The sequence below is a fragment of the Podarcis liolepis genome, assembly GCF_965112155.1.
Source record: "Podarcis liolepis genome assembly, chromosome: 7".
Taxonomy (NCBI): Eukaryota; Metazoa; Chordata; class Lepidosauria; order Squamata; family Lacertidae; genus Podarcis; species Podarcis liolepis.
The window spans coordinates 7666308-7682144 of record NC_139561.1 but is presented as its reverse complement, the minus strand read 5'-3'; the positions used below and the strand labels follow the sequence as shown (position 1 = coordinate 7682144).

At 51.3% G+C, this 15837-nt stretch overlaps 1 protein-coding gene across 2 annotated transcripts in view; it reads left to right on the top strand.

Annotated features, from left to right (window-relative positions):
* NT5DC4 (5'-nucleotidase domain containing 4) overlaps positions 1-15837 on the top strand; it is a 44289-nt gene that overhangs the window by 26960 nt on the left and 1492 nt on the right. For both annotated transcript variants that reach the window (XM_083514289.1, XM_083514290.1), the window contains 12 exons: positions 220-277; positions 409-502; positions 830-883; positions 2124-2207; positions 2939-2980; positions 4873-4980; positions 5338-5404; positions 7229-7399; positions 8054-8105; positions 9823-9883; positions 14243-14419; positions 15432-15527. In XM_083514289.1, the coding sequence (XP_083370415.1) occupies positions 220-277; positions 409-502; positions 830-883; positions 2124-2207; positions 2939-2980; positions 4873-4980; positions 5338-5404; positions 7229-7399; positions 8054-8105; positions 9823-9883; positions 14243-14419; positions 15432-15527 (1064 nt within the window). The remainder of the gene's footprint in view (positions 1-219; positions 278-408; positions 503-829; positions 884-2123; positions 2208-2938; positions 2981-4872; positions 4981-5337; positions 5405-7228; positions 7400-8053; positions 8106-9822; positions 9884-14242; positions 14420-15431; positions 15528-15837) is intronic.

Genomic DNA, 15837 nt, shown 5'->3' with positions numbered 1-15837 from the left:
GCTCCTTGCCACAATAGCTTTGATGGGTAAAGGTAAAGGGACTCCCTGGTCCTGAATGGAGTATCTGTGCCCATAAAGGACCAGGCGTGCAGCCTAGGAGTAATTTTGGACTCGCAGCTGCCCATGGAGGCCTCTGGGTAGCTCTGGGAAGGGATCCCTGCAACTGACCTCTTCCTTTGAGGTGCCCCACTGACCTCTTCCCCCCCTCTTTTCCTCCAGAGACCTACCTGTTTGCCTGCCTGGTGGATTTTTTCACCAACTGCTCCAGATACGTGAAGTGAGTGCGATGGATTGTTTTGCCTGGGCGGTCTGGGTTCGAGGGAGCACGAGGTGCCGGGGGGAGGAAGGTGCCTGAAACGGTCCAGAAATCCAAACATCTGTTTGTGGTGTCTCTTCCTTTCCCCCCAGCTGTGACACAGGCTATAAACACGGGAACCTCTTCATGTCCTTCCGAAGCATGTTCCAAGATGTCCGAGACGCCATGGACTATGTCCACCTTTCAGTGAGCACCGCAGCGTGGGCAGTGAGGGGTGGGCATGGAGAACGACAAGGGAGCATGACCCACCTTTAGAAACCTTGCCCTCTGCCAACCTTCCCCAATTTGGCGTCCGCCAGATGTTTTAGACTTGGCTTCCACCAGCCCAAATCCTCTCAAGATCTCATCAAATCAAATGCAAGAGGTGTTGATTGATGGCTGGTGCTTTTATGTCATGCTGCGATCTGTGCTGGGGGGGTCTGGGAAAGCCCTGAGGAGGCCCTGCTGGCTGCCCCTGAAGCCTTGCCAGAGTTGGAGGGACTCTGATGACCTCTTTGTGTCTTCATCTTCTAGGGCTCCCTCAAGGAGAAGACGCTGGAGAATCTGGAGAAATATGTGGTCAAAGACGTGAGTGTTGCCCAGGCCTAGGTGCAGAATTGCTGTCAGACAGGAAGCTTTCTTTGGGGTTGACCCCTTTGGCCCTTGACAGGCAGGCCTCTCCACCTTGAGCTCACCTTGCCTCCCTCCCACCAAGCCTGCTGAGGCAGGTGCCAGAGGGCCAGGAAGTGTGAGGCAACTTCCAGCTCAGCAGCTGCAGCTGTCGGTGCAATTCCATTTTGCAAATTTCCTGTGCTCGGTCGTACTTCAACAGCTGTTGACAAAGAATCTGGGGAGCGCAGATCCTTTCCCAAGGTCATTTCGCCCAGAGGAACCAGGGGGCTGAGTGACAAGTCCAGAAGTCCCTAATTTGAATCTCGTCTCTGCCCTGACTTCACCAAAAGGGGGTAGAGCTTAGGCAAGCCCCTCCCACCCAGCCTCAACCTTCCCTTCTGCAATATGGGGTAATCATACTCACCCTGCTGGACGTTGCAAGGATTACATCAATCCATTGAACCTAAAGCCAATGCGATTGGCAAATCCTAAGTATTAAAAGGTTGGGACATGGGTGGCGCTGTGGGTTAAACCACAGAGCCTAGGACTTGCCGATCAGAAGGTTGGCAGTTCAAATCCCAATGACGGGGTGAGCTCCTGTTGCTCGGTCCCTGCTCCTGCCAACCTAGCAGTTCGAAAGCACCTCAAAGTGCAAGTAGATAAATAGGTACCACTCCGGCAGAAAGGTAAACGGTGTTTCCGTGCGCTGCTCTGGTTCGCCAGAAGCGGCTTAGTCATGCCGGCCACATGACCCGGAAGCTGTACCAATGGAGCGAGATGAGCGCCGCAACCCCAGAGTCGGCCACGACTGGACCTAATGGTCAGGGGTCCCTTTACCTTTACCTAAAGCCCACAAGCAGGCCCTCTCCCCTCCTGTGGTTTCCAGGAACTGGTACCCAGAAACATTTACCGCCTCTGATTGTGGAGAGGCGTGCAACACGCATGCAACACAACTAGCCGTTGTGGCTAGTAGCCATCAATAGCCCTCTCCTCCATGACTTGGTCTGTTCGTAAAACCTTTTATTGGCATCACATACAACATCCAAAACAAAACAAATCAATACAGAATTAGCACTTCCCAGTGGCACAAAACATTTGCTAAAAGAAAGGAGGCAGAGCAGTCTGTCGTATAAAAGGTTTTACGAATGAATTGGTCTGTTCCCCTCTGAGGTCTTGCTGCCTGCCTTCTCCATTTCCTCCTGCCTTGCTTCCACAGCCACGGGTGTCTCTCCTGCTCAGCCGCATGAAGGACCACGGGAAGGTCTTTTTGGCCACCAACAGCGACTACAATTACACAGATGTAAGTAAGCCCCGGGGACGCGGGTGGCGCTGTGGGTTAAACCACAGAGCCTAGGGCTTGCCAATCAGAAGGTTGGCGGTTCAAATCCCTGCGATGTGGGTGAGCTCCTGTTGCTTGGTCCCTGCTCCTGCCAACCTAGCAGTTCGAAAGCACGTCAAAGTGCAAGTAGATAAATAGGTACCACTCCGGCGGGAAGGTAAACGGCGTTTCCGTGCGCTGCTCTGGTTGGCCAGAAGTGGCTTAGTCATGCTGGCCACATGACCCGGAAGCTGTACGCCGACTCCCTCGGCCAATAAAGCAAGATGAGCGCTGCAACCCCAGAGTCGGCCACGACTGGACCTAATGATCAGGGGTCCCTTTACCTTTAAGTAAGCCCCACCCCACCCCACAGCTCACTAAGGGTGGGTGGGTGCACCTCTGTTCTCCCCCCTTTGTGTCTGGCTCCACCCATGGGGAGAAGACGTGGCCGGCTGCCAGACGCATGCAACACTCTGCCCCCCCCACTTCTGTGGGTCTTCCCCACTGAGCTATCCGCTGAATGCCACTGCCCCACACAATGCCATTGCAGGCAGGGGGACATTGTTGGCTGGCAGGGGTCAGGAGGGGGAGCCACAGAGTCAGAGAAGTGATGGCGGCCGGGGTGCCTCCTTTGGAAACAAGGAAGACGATCCTGTCTTGGGTTCGGGTTCCTGAAAGAAGCTCCAGTGACACGTGGGTCTGTCCCTATGCAGGCGATCATGACGTACTTGTTTGACTTCGGAGAAGACGACGTGGTGAGTCGCTGCTTTCTCCGATTGCTAGCTCTCGCTCTTTCTCTTCCTCCCTGCTCCCAAGTGTAGCATTCCCAAAGCAAGGAAGGATTGGACTCTGATTAATAATATACACACGAGGCTTGACCAGCAAGACTCTGGGAGGGGTGCCAATAATAATCCTGTCCACCCCTTGGCCCAGGTCGTTTTATTCACAAAAGAACTTTTTACACAGTGTTTGTAAGAACCAATCAGATTACCTCTGAGCATTTAAAAAAACAAAAACCACATGGGGACAAAGTTAAAACTACAAAGAAACTATTTCCTACTTGAGCATGCATACATAGTTCAGAGTAAATAAAATAGGAATCAAGGAGGAATGCTTTTAGGAAACCCCGGAGGTCATAAACAGCAGTAAACAGGAGAGAAGGATGGCAGTATTTACCATCTCCTTGTGAACTCTCTTCCTGGCCGTTAGATTAACAAAACTAAAGAAAGGTACATCAGAGAAGCTACCTACTATCTTTATGGCCCAGGATGCCTGATGAACAACTGCCCTGTGTATTTAGAATGCTTATACGTGCCTGTCAGGCGTAGAGAAAGCAAATGGCAGAGGTGCAGAGGCTTGTGGGATTCGATCAGAAATTATTGTCAATGAATCAAACCCAGTCAACGCAATGCTTTCATCGCAGACACAGTGGCTTGCTCCATATTTCATAATTCCTCATAGAAATCCCTCCTGACCCCCACACTCTGGATGTTTGCACCCCTACATCAAGGACCATTAGAAAACTCCACGAGCGGGCCTCATGTGAGGAAAGCTTCTTGTCTCCTGCTGGGTGACAGGAATGGGGGAGGGGGTTCCCCTTGGCGGGGTGCCGCCTCACGGGTGGGCCAATTCTGGGTTAGAGTGTTGGACTAGGACCTGGGAGACACCAGGGTTTGAGTCTCCTGCATGAAGCTGTCACTGGGTGTGACATTCTATCTCAGCCTGACCTACCTCATAGGGTTGTTGTGAGGACAAAATGGGGAGGAGGAGACTCCCCACATGCCACCTTTCAGAGGAAAGGTGGAATAGTAATAGTAATAGTAATAATAATAATAAATAAAATAATAATAATAATAATAATAATAATAATAATAATAATAATAATATATTATTATTATTATTATTATTTATTATTATTATTTATACCCCGCCCATCTGTCTGGATCTCCATCCACTCTGGGTGGTTTCCAACCAAATATCAAAAACATACAGGGTCAGACATTAAAAACTTCCCTAAACAGGTCTTTTAAAAGTAAAATAGTTGTTTATCACCTTGACATCTACTGGGAGGTTGTTCCACAGGGCAGGCGCCACTACCAAGAAGGCCCTCTGCCTGGTTCCCTGTAACCTCACTTCTCGCAGCGAGGGAACCACCAGAAGGCCCTCGGCGCTGGATCTCAGTGTTCGGGCTGAACGATGGGGATGGAGACGCTCCTTCAGGTATACAGGACTGAGGCCGTTTAGGGCTTTCAAGGTCAGCACCAACACTTTGAATTGTGCTCGGAAACATACTGGGAGCCAATGAAGATCTTTCAGGACCAGTGTTATATGGTCTTGGCAGCCACTCCCAGTCACCAGTCTCTCTGCTGCATTCTGGATTAATTGCAGTTTCCGAGTCACCTTCAAAGGTAGCCCCACGTAGAGCGCATTGCAGTAGTCCAAGCGGGAGATAACCAGAGCTTGCACCACTCTGGCAAGACAGTCTGCGGGCAGGTAGGGTCTCAGCCTGCATACCAGATGGAGCCCTGGAATACAAACGTAATAAATAAACCAATAAGCTTCCAGACTCAGAGGTCAGCCTCTTCCCAACAAAGACCCCCCTCCTACCCAGCTCTAATCTGCCCTGATTTTTCCTGTCCCCCAGCAGGAAGCACCCCAGAGCCGGCCTTGGCGCTCCTACTTCGACCTGATTGTGGTGGACACTCGCAAGCCTCTGTTCTTCGCGGAGGGCACTGTCCTTCGGCAGGTCAACACGGTAAGTGCCCTTTTGTTGCCAGCTGGGAGGCTGGATGGGGGTAGAGGCATTGCAGGGGGTTGGACTAGATGGCCCCTGGAGGGCCCTTCCAGCTCTACTGTTCTATGATTCTAGGAAGTGCTTCCCCATCCAGAATTGAGGCAGGATTGGGGTCTAGAGCAGAACACATGGACAAAGGCAGTTCCTTTAGTTTGGGTTCCTGCATTGCAGGGGGTTGGACTAGATGACCCCTGAGGACCCCTTCTCAACTCTACAATTATGTGATTCCGTGCTGAGCAGCTGGAAAGCCACTCACCCTGCCTTCCAGCTTACCTCATTCCTCCCCTGCCCGACGTAACTCCCTGTCTTTTTTCTCAGGACACAGGGAAGCTGCGGATCGGTACCTACACAGGACCCCTTCAACACTGCGCTGTCTACTCGGGAGGTAAAGCCTGCACCAAAGCTATAGGCCACGTTGGGAAAACTGCCTGGCCTTTATAAGAACCCCTAATATTAGCCAGACGTCAGTTGTTGCAGAAGGGAAACTGAGCCACAGGTCTGGAATCTGTTGCCTCTGTTGTTAACAAAATCTGCCCTTTCTCCCTTATCCAAGAGCCCATCTAGAGTCCTTACGTAGGTTCCCTATTGGTAGGAGAAAATAACAGAGGCCAACCAGAAAATATTGAGAAGCAAAGCAGCTAGTAAGACTGATCTTTATTGATCTGTTGCAACAGGGTGCTCCCCTCACCACACGCAGGAGGGAGGAGGAACCCAGAACAATGGTGTGCAAGGCCTTATATAGACATTTTAAATTCCCTGCCCTGGAGCTCAAGACCACCCTTCCATACATCATACATGCATCACAGAAGGGGTGTAACCCAAGACCACCCCCCACATACCTACCGTATTTTTCGCCCTATAGGACGCACTTTTCCCCCTCCAAAAATGAAGGGGAAATCTGGGTGCGTCCTATGGGGCGAATGCAGGCTTTTGCTGAAGCTTGGAGAGCGTGAGGGGTTGGTGCGCACCGACCCCTCTCGCCCTCCAGGCTTCAGGAAGACATCCGCAGCGTGGGGAGCCTTGCAGGAGTTCCTTGCAGGGCTCCCCACGCTGCGGATAGCAGCCTGCCCCCCGGCGGGTGGGGCGCCCTGAAGCAGAGCGCCCCCCGCGCCAGGCAGACATCTGCAGCGAGGGGAGCCTTGCAGGAGTTCCCCGCAGGGCTCCCCACGCTGGATAGCAGCCTGCCGCCCGGCGGGCAGGCCGCCCTGAAGCATAGTGCCCCCCGTGCCAGGCAGACATCCGCAGCGTGGGGAGCCTTGCAGGAGTTCCTCGCAGGGCTCCCCACGCTGCGGATAGCAGCCAGCCCCCCGGCGGGTGGGGCGCCCTGAAGCAGAGCGCCCCCCGCGCCAGACAGACATCTGCAGCGTGGGGAGCCTTGCAGGAGTTCCTCGCAGGGCTCCCCACGCTGCGGACAGCAGCCAGCCCCCCGGCGGGTGGGGCGCCCTGAAGCAGAGCGCCCCCCGCGCCAGACAGACATCCGCAGCGTGGGGAGCCTTGCAGGAGTTCCTCGCAGGGCTCCCCACGCTGCGGATAGCAGCCAGCCCCCCGGCGGGTGGGGCGCCCTGAAGCAGAGCGCCCCCCGCGCCAGACAGACATCCGCAGCGTGGGGAGCCTTGCAGGAGTTCCTCGCAGGGCTCCCCACGCTGGATAGCAGCCTGCCGCCCGGTGGGCGGGGCGCCCTGAAGCAGCACGCCCCTCGCGTCGGGCAGACATGGGCCAGCCCCACAAGCTCGGGGGACAGCAGGGAGGCGCAGCCTGCCGCCATCCCGCTGTTCCTCGACCTGGTTCAGTTTCCCCGACCTGCTTTTGGGGGGGAAATAAAGGAAATTCCCCCCCTTTATTTCCCCCCAAAAAACTAGGTGCGTCCTATGGGACGGAGCGTCCTATGGGACGAAAAATACGGTACATCACAGAAAAGGTGGTCTAAAACAGAAATTTGAATGTTGTTGGTTTTGCCAGGTTATCTGATTGCCTTTCCTGATAGTCTGCCACCCATTAAAATGCGGATTACTCAATTCCTGAGACAATGGGAAGGCTCCCTAACCCCTCTCCCTCCTTGCAGGGAAAACATTTGGTCGGTTTGGGAATCAAAATGGTTTCAGGTCGGTCTTCCTGTGCTGATGTATGTACGTGCTTGGTTGGTACACGTATGAACATTTGACATATATCTAAGACCTCAAAATTCCCATCACACCTCTTCTCATTCCAGGCTCTTCAGACCTGGTGTGTGACCTTTTGGGAGTGAAGGGCAAGGACATTTTGTACATCGGAGACCACATTTTTGGGGACATTCTCAAATCCAAGAAGAGGCAGGGATGGAGAACCTTCCTGGTGGTGCCCGAGTTGGCCAAGGAGCTGCAAGTCTGGACAGAGAAAAGCGGTGAGGAGGAGGAGGAGGAGGAGGAGGAGGAAGGTTTCAGTGGGTGGAGGCAGGCTCCTCTCACCCCTTTGCAATGACCCAGAGAGCACCACCAACCATATTCTTTGCACAGTGCCTTGTTAATCTCTGGAACTCCCTTCCACAGGAGTCAGCGCTGGCTAGCAACTTGGATGGCTTTCAAAGAGGATTGGCCAAATTTGTGGAGGAAGAGAGGGCTATTGATGGCTCCTAGCCAGGTGGCTCTGCTCTGCCTCCAGAGTCAGAGGCAGCGATGCTTCTGAATTCCAGCTGGTGGAAACCACAGGAGAGGAGAATCTTGCTGGTGGTCTTCATCTGGTTGGCCACTGTGAGATGAGGGTGCTGGATTAGATGGGCTAATGGCCTGATCCAGCAGTCTCTTCTTATGTTCTCTGCTCTCCCGTGGTTAAGGGGGTGTTCCAGCCCACCCTACCTCCAGATCTTGGCTCCAATCCTTTTACTGGTGCCCCAAACCAGGTCTTATTTCCTAGATGTGTATCAGAGAGTTTTGCTACTTGCAGATACCAAGAATCTAAAGACCCACCTCACCCCCAGTCCTAAGAGGTTGTGCTGGCAGGTCTTTTGCACCTCCTTTTCAGAAGCCACACTTAATAGTGTCCATTTCCCCCTCCACAGAGCTTTTTGAAGAGCTGAGGAGCCTGGACATCTTCTTGGCTGAGCTATACCAGTAAGTCGGGATTTCTGCCTATTAGCACTTTGCTGCCTGTTGTGTGCACATGAGAAATTTGCAAGGAGCCCATGTTTCGTATTACTAGAAGAGAAACTTTGTTTTTAGAAAGACGGACAAGATTCTGAACGTGGAGTCATTGCCAGGGAGAGCTGCCTCTGTTGGAGGCGTTGCCATGGCTGGAACTGGACTGGAAGTGTCCTGCGGTGCCCCCTGCCCTGATTATGGCGATTATAGAATCACAGAATGGTAGAGTTGGTTGGGACCACCAAAGGGTTATCAAATTCATCCCCCTTTAATGCAGGAACCACAGTTAAAGAAGCCCTGACAGATGGCTATCCAGCCTCTGCTTAAAAACTCCCAGCGAAGGAGAGTCCACTACCTTCCAAAGGAGTCCATTCTATGGACAAACAGCTCCCACCCTCAGGAAATTCTTCCTGATAATTAGTTATAATCTCCTTCCTTGTCATTTGAATCCATTGGTTCAGGACTTACCCTCTAGAGCAGCAGAAAACAAGCTGGCTCCATCTTCCATGGGACAGCCCTGAAGATGCTTAAAGATGGCAATCAGATCCTCTTTGTTTATATATTTAGAGCATCTGTATGTTGTCCTTCAGGGACACGGGTGGTGCTGTGGGTTAAACCACAGAGCCTAGGGTTTGCCAATCAGAAGGTCGGCAGTTCGAATCCCCATGACGGGGTGAGCTCCCGTTGATCGGTCCCTGCTCCTGCCAACCTAGCAGTTCAAAAGCATGTCAAAGTGCAAGTAGATAAATAGATACCACTCTGGCGGGAAGGTAAACGGCATTTCCGTGCGCTGCTCTGGTTCGCCAGGAGCGGCTTAGTCATTCTGGCCATATGACCCGGAAGCTGTACGCCGGCTCCCTCGGCCAAAAAGCGAGATGAGCGTTGCAACCCCAGAGTCGGTCACGACTGGACCTAATGGTCAGGGGTCCCCTTTACCCTTTTTATGTTGTCCTTCATCCAGAAAGAATGGGCTTACATACGATACGATAATTGTCACTGTCCCATACAGAACAACAAAATTGAAAAAATCTAATTCAGACATTCAAAAACCAACAAGTCTGCTATCCCAGTCTGGTTAACCCCCTAAAAACTCTGATACCCCATAATTAAATACAATATACTCCCATAGAGACTACCTTACACTGTGTTTAAAACCAAAATCGCATTTGGATAGAAACTATTTCTCAGGCGGCTAGTCCTTGTCTTTATAACCCTGTGCCTTCTTTCAGAAGGCAGAAGCTGAAAGAGATCACTATCCTGTGCTATCTCTGCAGCTTTCTTATGACACCTGGAAGCATAGATTTGATCCCAGGTGGAAAGAGTGCACCCAATTATTCTCTCCGCAGTCTTTACAACCCTGGACAGCATTGTTTTTCCCCTGACCGTGCAGCTCCCAAACCACACACACACACAGTAAAAACAAGACAGTCCATACTTGCAGGCTTACAATTTTTAAAAAAAGTCCTATGACAAACAAAGGAAAAACAACAGAGAGGGAATAGGAAAATCAGCATCCAAATTCAGGCACCAACTTCAAAACAGCTGTTCCTATAATCTCCAGCTTGTACAGTTCAGGGGCAAGAAGTGCCGGGTGGAACTGGGCTCCCAGCAAATCTTTAGGCAGGCAGTGTGACCTCCAGAAGGGATTCAGGTGGGATTTTGAGCACAGGTGTCCTCTTTTTCCCCTCAGGCACCTGGACAGTGGGAGCAACGAACGGCCAGACATCAGCTCCATCAAGAAGCGGATTCAGGTATCCCCACTGGTTCCCAAGCAGCATCTTGGCCTATGGCCTTCCTGAGCCCATCACTCAAGCATTTGGGCTGCTGGTCAAGGCTTCTGGGGCCAGAGCTCAGCCTCACTGAGACACAAATCCATTTAGGGTTTGCTTAGTAGGCAGCAAGGGGCGCGGGTGGCGCTGTGGGTTAAACCACAGAGCCTAGGACTTGCTGATCAGAAGGTCGGCGGTTCGAATCCCCACGACGGGGTGAGCTCCCGTTGCTCGGTCCCTGCTCCTGCCAACCTAGCAGTTCAAAAGCACACCAAAGTGCAAGTAGATAAATAGGTACGACTCTGGCGGGAAGGTAAACGGTGTTTCCGTGCGCTGCTCTGGTTCGCCAGAAGCGGCTTAGTCATGCTGGCCACATGACCCGGAAGCTGTATGCCAGCTCCCTCGACCAATAAAGCGAGATGAGCGCCGCAACCCCAGAGTCTGTCATGACTGGACCTAATGGTCAGGGGTCCCCTTTACCTTAGTAGGCAGCAGAGCTGGCTAAAGAATGGAGCCTTCTTTAAGGCTCTGCTGTCTTATGGTCCAGATGCCCAGCAGCGTCGTCCTCTTGGTTCCTACCTGGGCGGCTGTGACAGGCCGCAGGTGACAACCAGAAGCCCCAATGGGCTTACGATGGAGTGTGGGAAAAGGGAGCAGGTCCTGCAGTGGGACTGGCTGTGATGGGGACAGGATGCTGGACCAGATGGGCCATTGGCCTGATCCAGCAGGCTCTCCCTATGTTCTTAAAGGTAAAGGTAAAGGGACCCCGACCATTAGGACCAGTTGTGACCGACTCTGGGGTTGCAGCGCTCATCTCGCTTTACTAGCCGAGGGAGCCTGCGTACAGCTTCCTGGTCGTGTGGCCAGCATGACTAAGCCGCTTCTGGCGAACCAGAGCAGCACACGGAAACGCCGTTTACCTTCCCGCCAGAGTGGTACCTATTTATCTACTTACACTTTGACATGCTTTGGAACTACTAGGTTGGCAGGAGCAGGGACTGAGCAACGGGAGCTCACCCCGTTGCAGGGATTTGAACCGCCAACCTTCTGATCGTCAGGCCCTAGTCTCAGTGGTTTAACCCACAGCGCCACCCGCGTCCCCTTCTTATGCTAGGCCAAATCAGCACAATAGCACAAGTTGAAGTTGCCTTCAGGTGGGGGTGCATGAGCTCTCAAGGCTTCCCATCACAGAAGGGGTGTAACGCAAGACCACCCCCCACAAACACCATATCTACATCACAGAAAAGGCGGTCTACAACAGAAATTTGAATGTTGTTGTTTTTCCTGTCTGCCAGGTTATCTGATAATGCCTTATCTGATTGTCTTTCCTGGTAGTCTGGCCATTCCTTTGAGATGGTGATTACCCAATTCCTGAGACAATGGGAAGGTTCCCTCACCCCCTCCCTCCTTGCAGAGAAAACATTTGGTCAGTTTGGGAGTCAAAATGGTTTCAGGGCGGTCTTCCTGTGCTGCTCCAGACATGTGTCCACATATCTATGTACATGCTTGGTTGGTACATTTATGAACATTTATTATATATACGGCGAGGGTGGCGCTGTGGGTTAAACCACAGAGCCTAGGACTTGCCCATCAGAAGGTCGGCGATTCGAATCCCATTGCTCCCATTGCTCGGTCAGGAAGGTAAACGGCATTTCCATGCGCTGCTCTGGTTTGCCAGAAGCGGCTTAGTCATGCTGGCCACACGACCCGGAAGCTGTACGCCAGCTCCCTCGGCCAATAAAGTGAGATGAGCGCTGCAACCCCAGAGTCGTCCGCGACTGGGGTCCCTTTTCCATTATATATATAAGACCTTAATTTTTTTATTACATAATTTTTTATTTTACCTAGAGGCTCTGCGTTGTGATACCAAAAGCGGTTCCCTCAGAGCCCACCAAGTTTGTTTTTAGCTTGATTTAAAAATAAAATAAAAGAATGGACTATTTTTTTAAAAAAGGTTAAAAGTAGTGCAGAATATCTGATGGACCAGCCTTTTAGAAGGCACCGTCGAGAGCTGTAGCTCTCCCCATGTCCACTTTTCCCCATGCTCTTCCCCCCACAAGCCCGAAAAAGGTGATCTACCCCCGCCCTGGTTTTAGGAGGCCACATAGAGGTCTGCTCACACAACAGATTATTCAGGCAGTCGGGAAACATGGGCTAGAACCGCCAGATTCAGAACATTGCAACATAAGCTTGCCACAGAGGAAAGTTTGTTTTTTCTCAGGCCCTTGAGCGATGCAGTCCAGCTGACCACAGCTGGTTTTGCAACATCCTGAGGGGGTTACTCCAACTTTAATTACGCCTCTCTCTGTTTCCTGTGTTAAAAGTTAACCAATACTGATAAGAGACTTCTGTTTTTTCTCTCTCTCTCTCCAAATGTTCTGAAGTTGTTCCCAAACATTTTTGGAGCACTGCCCCCTTAATTCCATATTATTCGGCATTTTCACACCCTATTATGGAAGGTAATACAATAAAATTCAGAACAGTAAGGACATTAATTCAAAACCCGATTAGAACAGTTTATGTTTAAGAAAGTCAACAAAAGTGATGCACTTGATCAAGTGATACCAGCTTTTTGAAATAGGATAGTCTATACCTCCAGCGCCCCCCACCCGCCCCCTTGGTCATCCTATGACCCCAGTGGGTGCTACAACTTGAGAACTCATTGTTAGGGAGTCCTGTATATTGGTTCTCGATCTCAATTTGACTTCCCAAACATTTGAAAACCAAGGCACGGCTTCTGATTGGCCCTGGAAACCATGCCAACAGCCGAAATGGACGTTCGGCTTCCAAAAAACGTCCGTAAACCAGAACACTTACTCCGGGTTGGCGGCATTCGGGAGCTGAATTGTTCGTCACCTAAGCTGTTCAGAAACCAAGGTACCATTGTACTTAAAATACCCCTGGCACCTGGACATTGTTGGCTGGGTTGGGGGAGCATTCAATGTTTTCCTGTTGTGAAAGTCACGGAAGAAAATGAGGAAGAAGACACAATTAAGGGTTCAATGCAAAAACTTAAAGTATTAGTTGGAGCGGCCACAGGTCACTTAGACTGCTGTTAAGACTGAGACCTTGTACAGTGGTACCCCAGCTTAAGTACTTAATTCGTTCTGGAGGCCCGTACTTAACCTGAAACTGTTCTTAACCTGAAGCACCACTTTAGCTAATGGGGCCTCCTGCTGCTGCCACACCGCCGGAGCATGATTTCTGTTCTCATCCTGAAGCAAAGTTCTTAACCTGAAGCACTATTTCTGGGTTAGCTGAGTCTGTAACCTGAAACGTATGTAACCTGAGTGTATGTAACCTGAGGTACCACTATATAGGGTGGTATACAAATTTCAATAATAATACTAATAATAATATGATAAAGCTTGCATACTAGAAAAAGCTACCTCACATGTGGAACAAGGCCAGCATGATGGGTCATTTGCCAAGAAGCTGCCACCATCGGTGAGCTTTCTTGCTTATAGCATCTGCTGACTTCTTCAGGGACGCTTCCCAGTTGAGGGAGTTGGGAATGTTTAGCCTGGTGAAGACGGAGAGGTGACAAATACCTGGAAGACAGAGTGAGCTTGATTTGTGCTGTTTCAGAGGAGAGGGCACGAACTGATGGATTCAAATTGCATGAAAGGCGATTCTGACTCAACGTTAGGAAGAACCTTTTGATGGCAAGAGCTGTTTGCCAGTGGAACGGATGACATTGGAAGGTGGTGGAATCTCCTTCATTGGAGGTTTTGGACGGCCATCGGTCAGGAATTCCTGCATTTCAGGAACCAGATGACTTTTGGCGTCCCTTCCAACTCTACAATTCTAATATTCACTTAGGCTTTCATTTGCAAAAGTCCTGAGAGCCAGTGTGGTGTAGTGGTTAAGAGCAGTAGACTTGTAATCTGGTGAACTGGGTTCGCTTCCCTTATTTTTGAGGCTGCTGGTCCCTTATTTTCAAATCTGTAAGTTGACAACTATGCCTTGGGCTAGTCACACATCTCTGATGTCTCTCAGCCCCACTCACCTCACAGAGTGTTTGTTGTGGGGGAGGAAGGGAAAGGAGATTGCTAGCTGCTTTGAGACTCCTTCAGGTAGTGATAAAGCAGGATATCAAATCTAAACTCCAAACTCCTCCTCAATGTACAGATAGTAGACTTGGAAGTTGTGACCGCATCTCGCACAAAGCATTTGTGTTACCACAACAGAGAGACGGGTGTGGGTGTGTCTCCTCTCCCCTGACAAAGCTCATCAAACCAAAAAGGGGTACCTGGTTGCCAGGACCCCACCTCTCAAGCCTAGGTTTCCCTGCTTCTCTCCTGGCCACCTGACTGAGCAGGGACTCTTCTTCTCTTGCAGAAAGTCACCCACGAGATGGACATGTGCTACGGAAAGATGGGGAGCCTCTTCCGCTGTGGGTCCCGCCAGACCCTCTTTGCCAACCAGCTGATGCGCTACGCAGACCTTTATGCCGCCTCCTTCATCAACTTCCTCTATTACCCTTTCAGCTACCTTTTCCGGGCACCACCCACCCTGGTATGTGGCTAGGGCATCCTGGGGCAGGAGATGTGAATGTGGACCTGCATCTTGGCCCAGAGAAAGGGCTGAGGATTAGACAAGTTCAGGGAGCAAAGGGCTATCGATGGCTGTCAGCCCTGCTGGCTGTACAGTGGTACCTCGGGTTAAGTACTTACCTAATTCGTTCCGGAGGTCCGTTCTTAACCTGAAACTGTTCTTAACCTGAAGCACCACTTTAGCTAATGGGGCCTCCCGCTACCGCCGCCACACGATTTCTGTTCTCACCCTGAAGCAAAGTTCTTAACCCGAGGTACTATTTCTGGGTTAGCGGAGTCTGTAACCTGAAGCGTATGTACCGTATTTTTCGCTCCATAAGACGCACCAATTTTTAGAGGGGGAATGCAAGTAAAAAAAAAAAATATTTAAAGGGAATTCTGAGCAGAGACTGTATGCATCCCAGGCTCTGCCGGGCTGCCCTTCTCCCTCCTCGAGGAAAAGGCCCCAAGAGCTGCACACACGCTCCGCGCGGCTCTTGGGGGCTCTTGCGGGAGGTGGGGGAAGGGACAGAGTCGTGTGCTCTGTCCCTTCCCCCACCTCCCGCAAAAGCCGGGGATAGCCATGGAAGCCTCCGCAGGGCAGCGGGGAGCCTTCATCCCACTGCCCTGCGGAGGCTTCGTGGGATATCCCAGAAGCCAGAACAGCTAGAGGGAGCGCTGCGCCATGGTCGGGGATTCCCACTGGGGCATCTGGTTGGCCATGTGAGGACAGGATCCCATAATAGATGGAACCAGCAGGGCTCCCCCAATGTTCTTACATCACAGGCTTTCTCCATGGAAGAGAAGAGACGACTCCTCCAAGCTGGTGGGGGGAATGGGACGAGAGGGGCAACCGTCTAGCCTTCCTGCACAGGCTTGCAGCTTTTGGCCAGCTCTGCAGCAGCTTGGCTTTTTTCCCCTCTGGGAGGCTGGGTCTGCCTCCTGATGCCCACCCCCCAACCCTGACAGTTGCGTGACAATTCTTGCCCCTCCAGATGCCCCATGAATCCACCGTGGAGCACACCCGGGTGGAGTTCAGCGAGATGGGTCTCCTGGCAGGGCATGTGATGCCCCAACACAGGCCGCTGCAGGTGAGTCTCTTTCTGCTCTTCTGCTGTCACAACACACCCCAGCATTCTTCCTCCTTTCCCTCCCGTGGTTTTCGGCTGCCCTCTACTGACACCCACGCCGGCACACTGAAAATGGCTTTAGGTTTCAGTTAGTCATTGCCAATACAGTGGTTCTCAAACTTAATCAGTTCCGGATGTCCATTCCAAAACCAAGGCACGCAATCAATCAGTACCTGAACTGGGTTCCACCAGATAGGTATCAATAAATTATTATTATTATTATTATTATTATTATTATTATTATTATTATTATTATTATTATTATTTAATT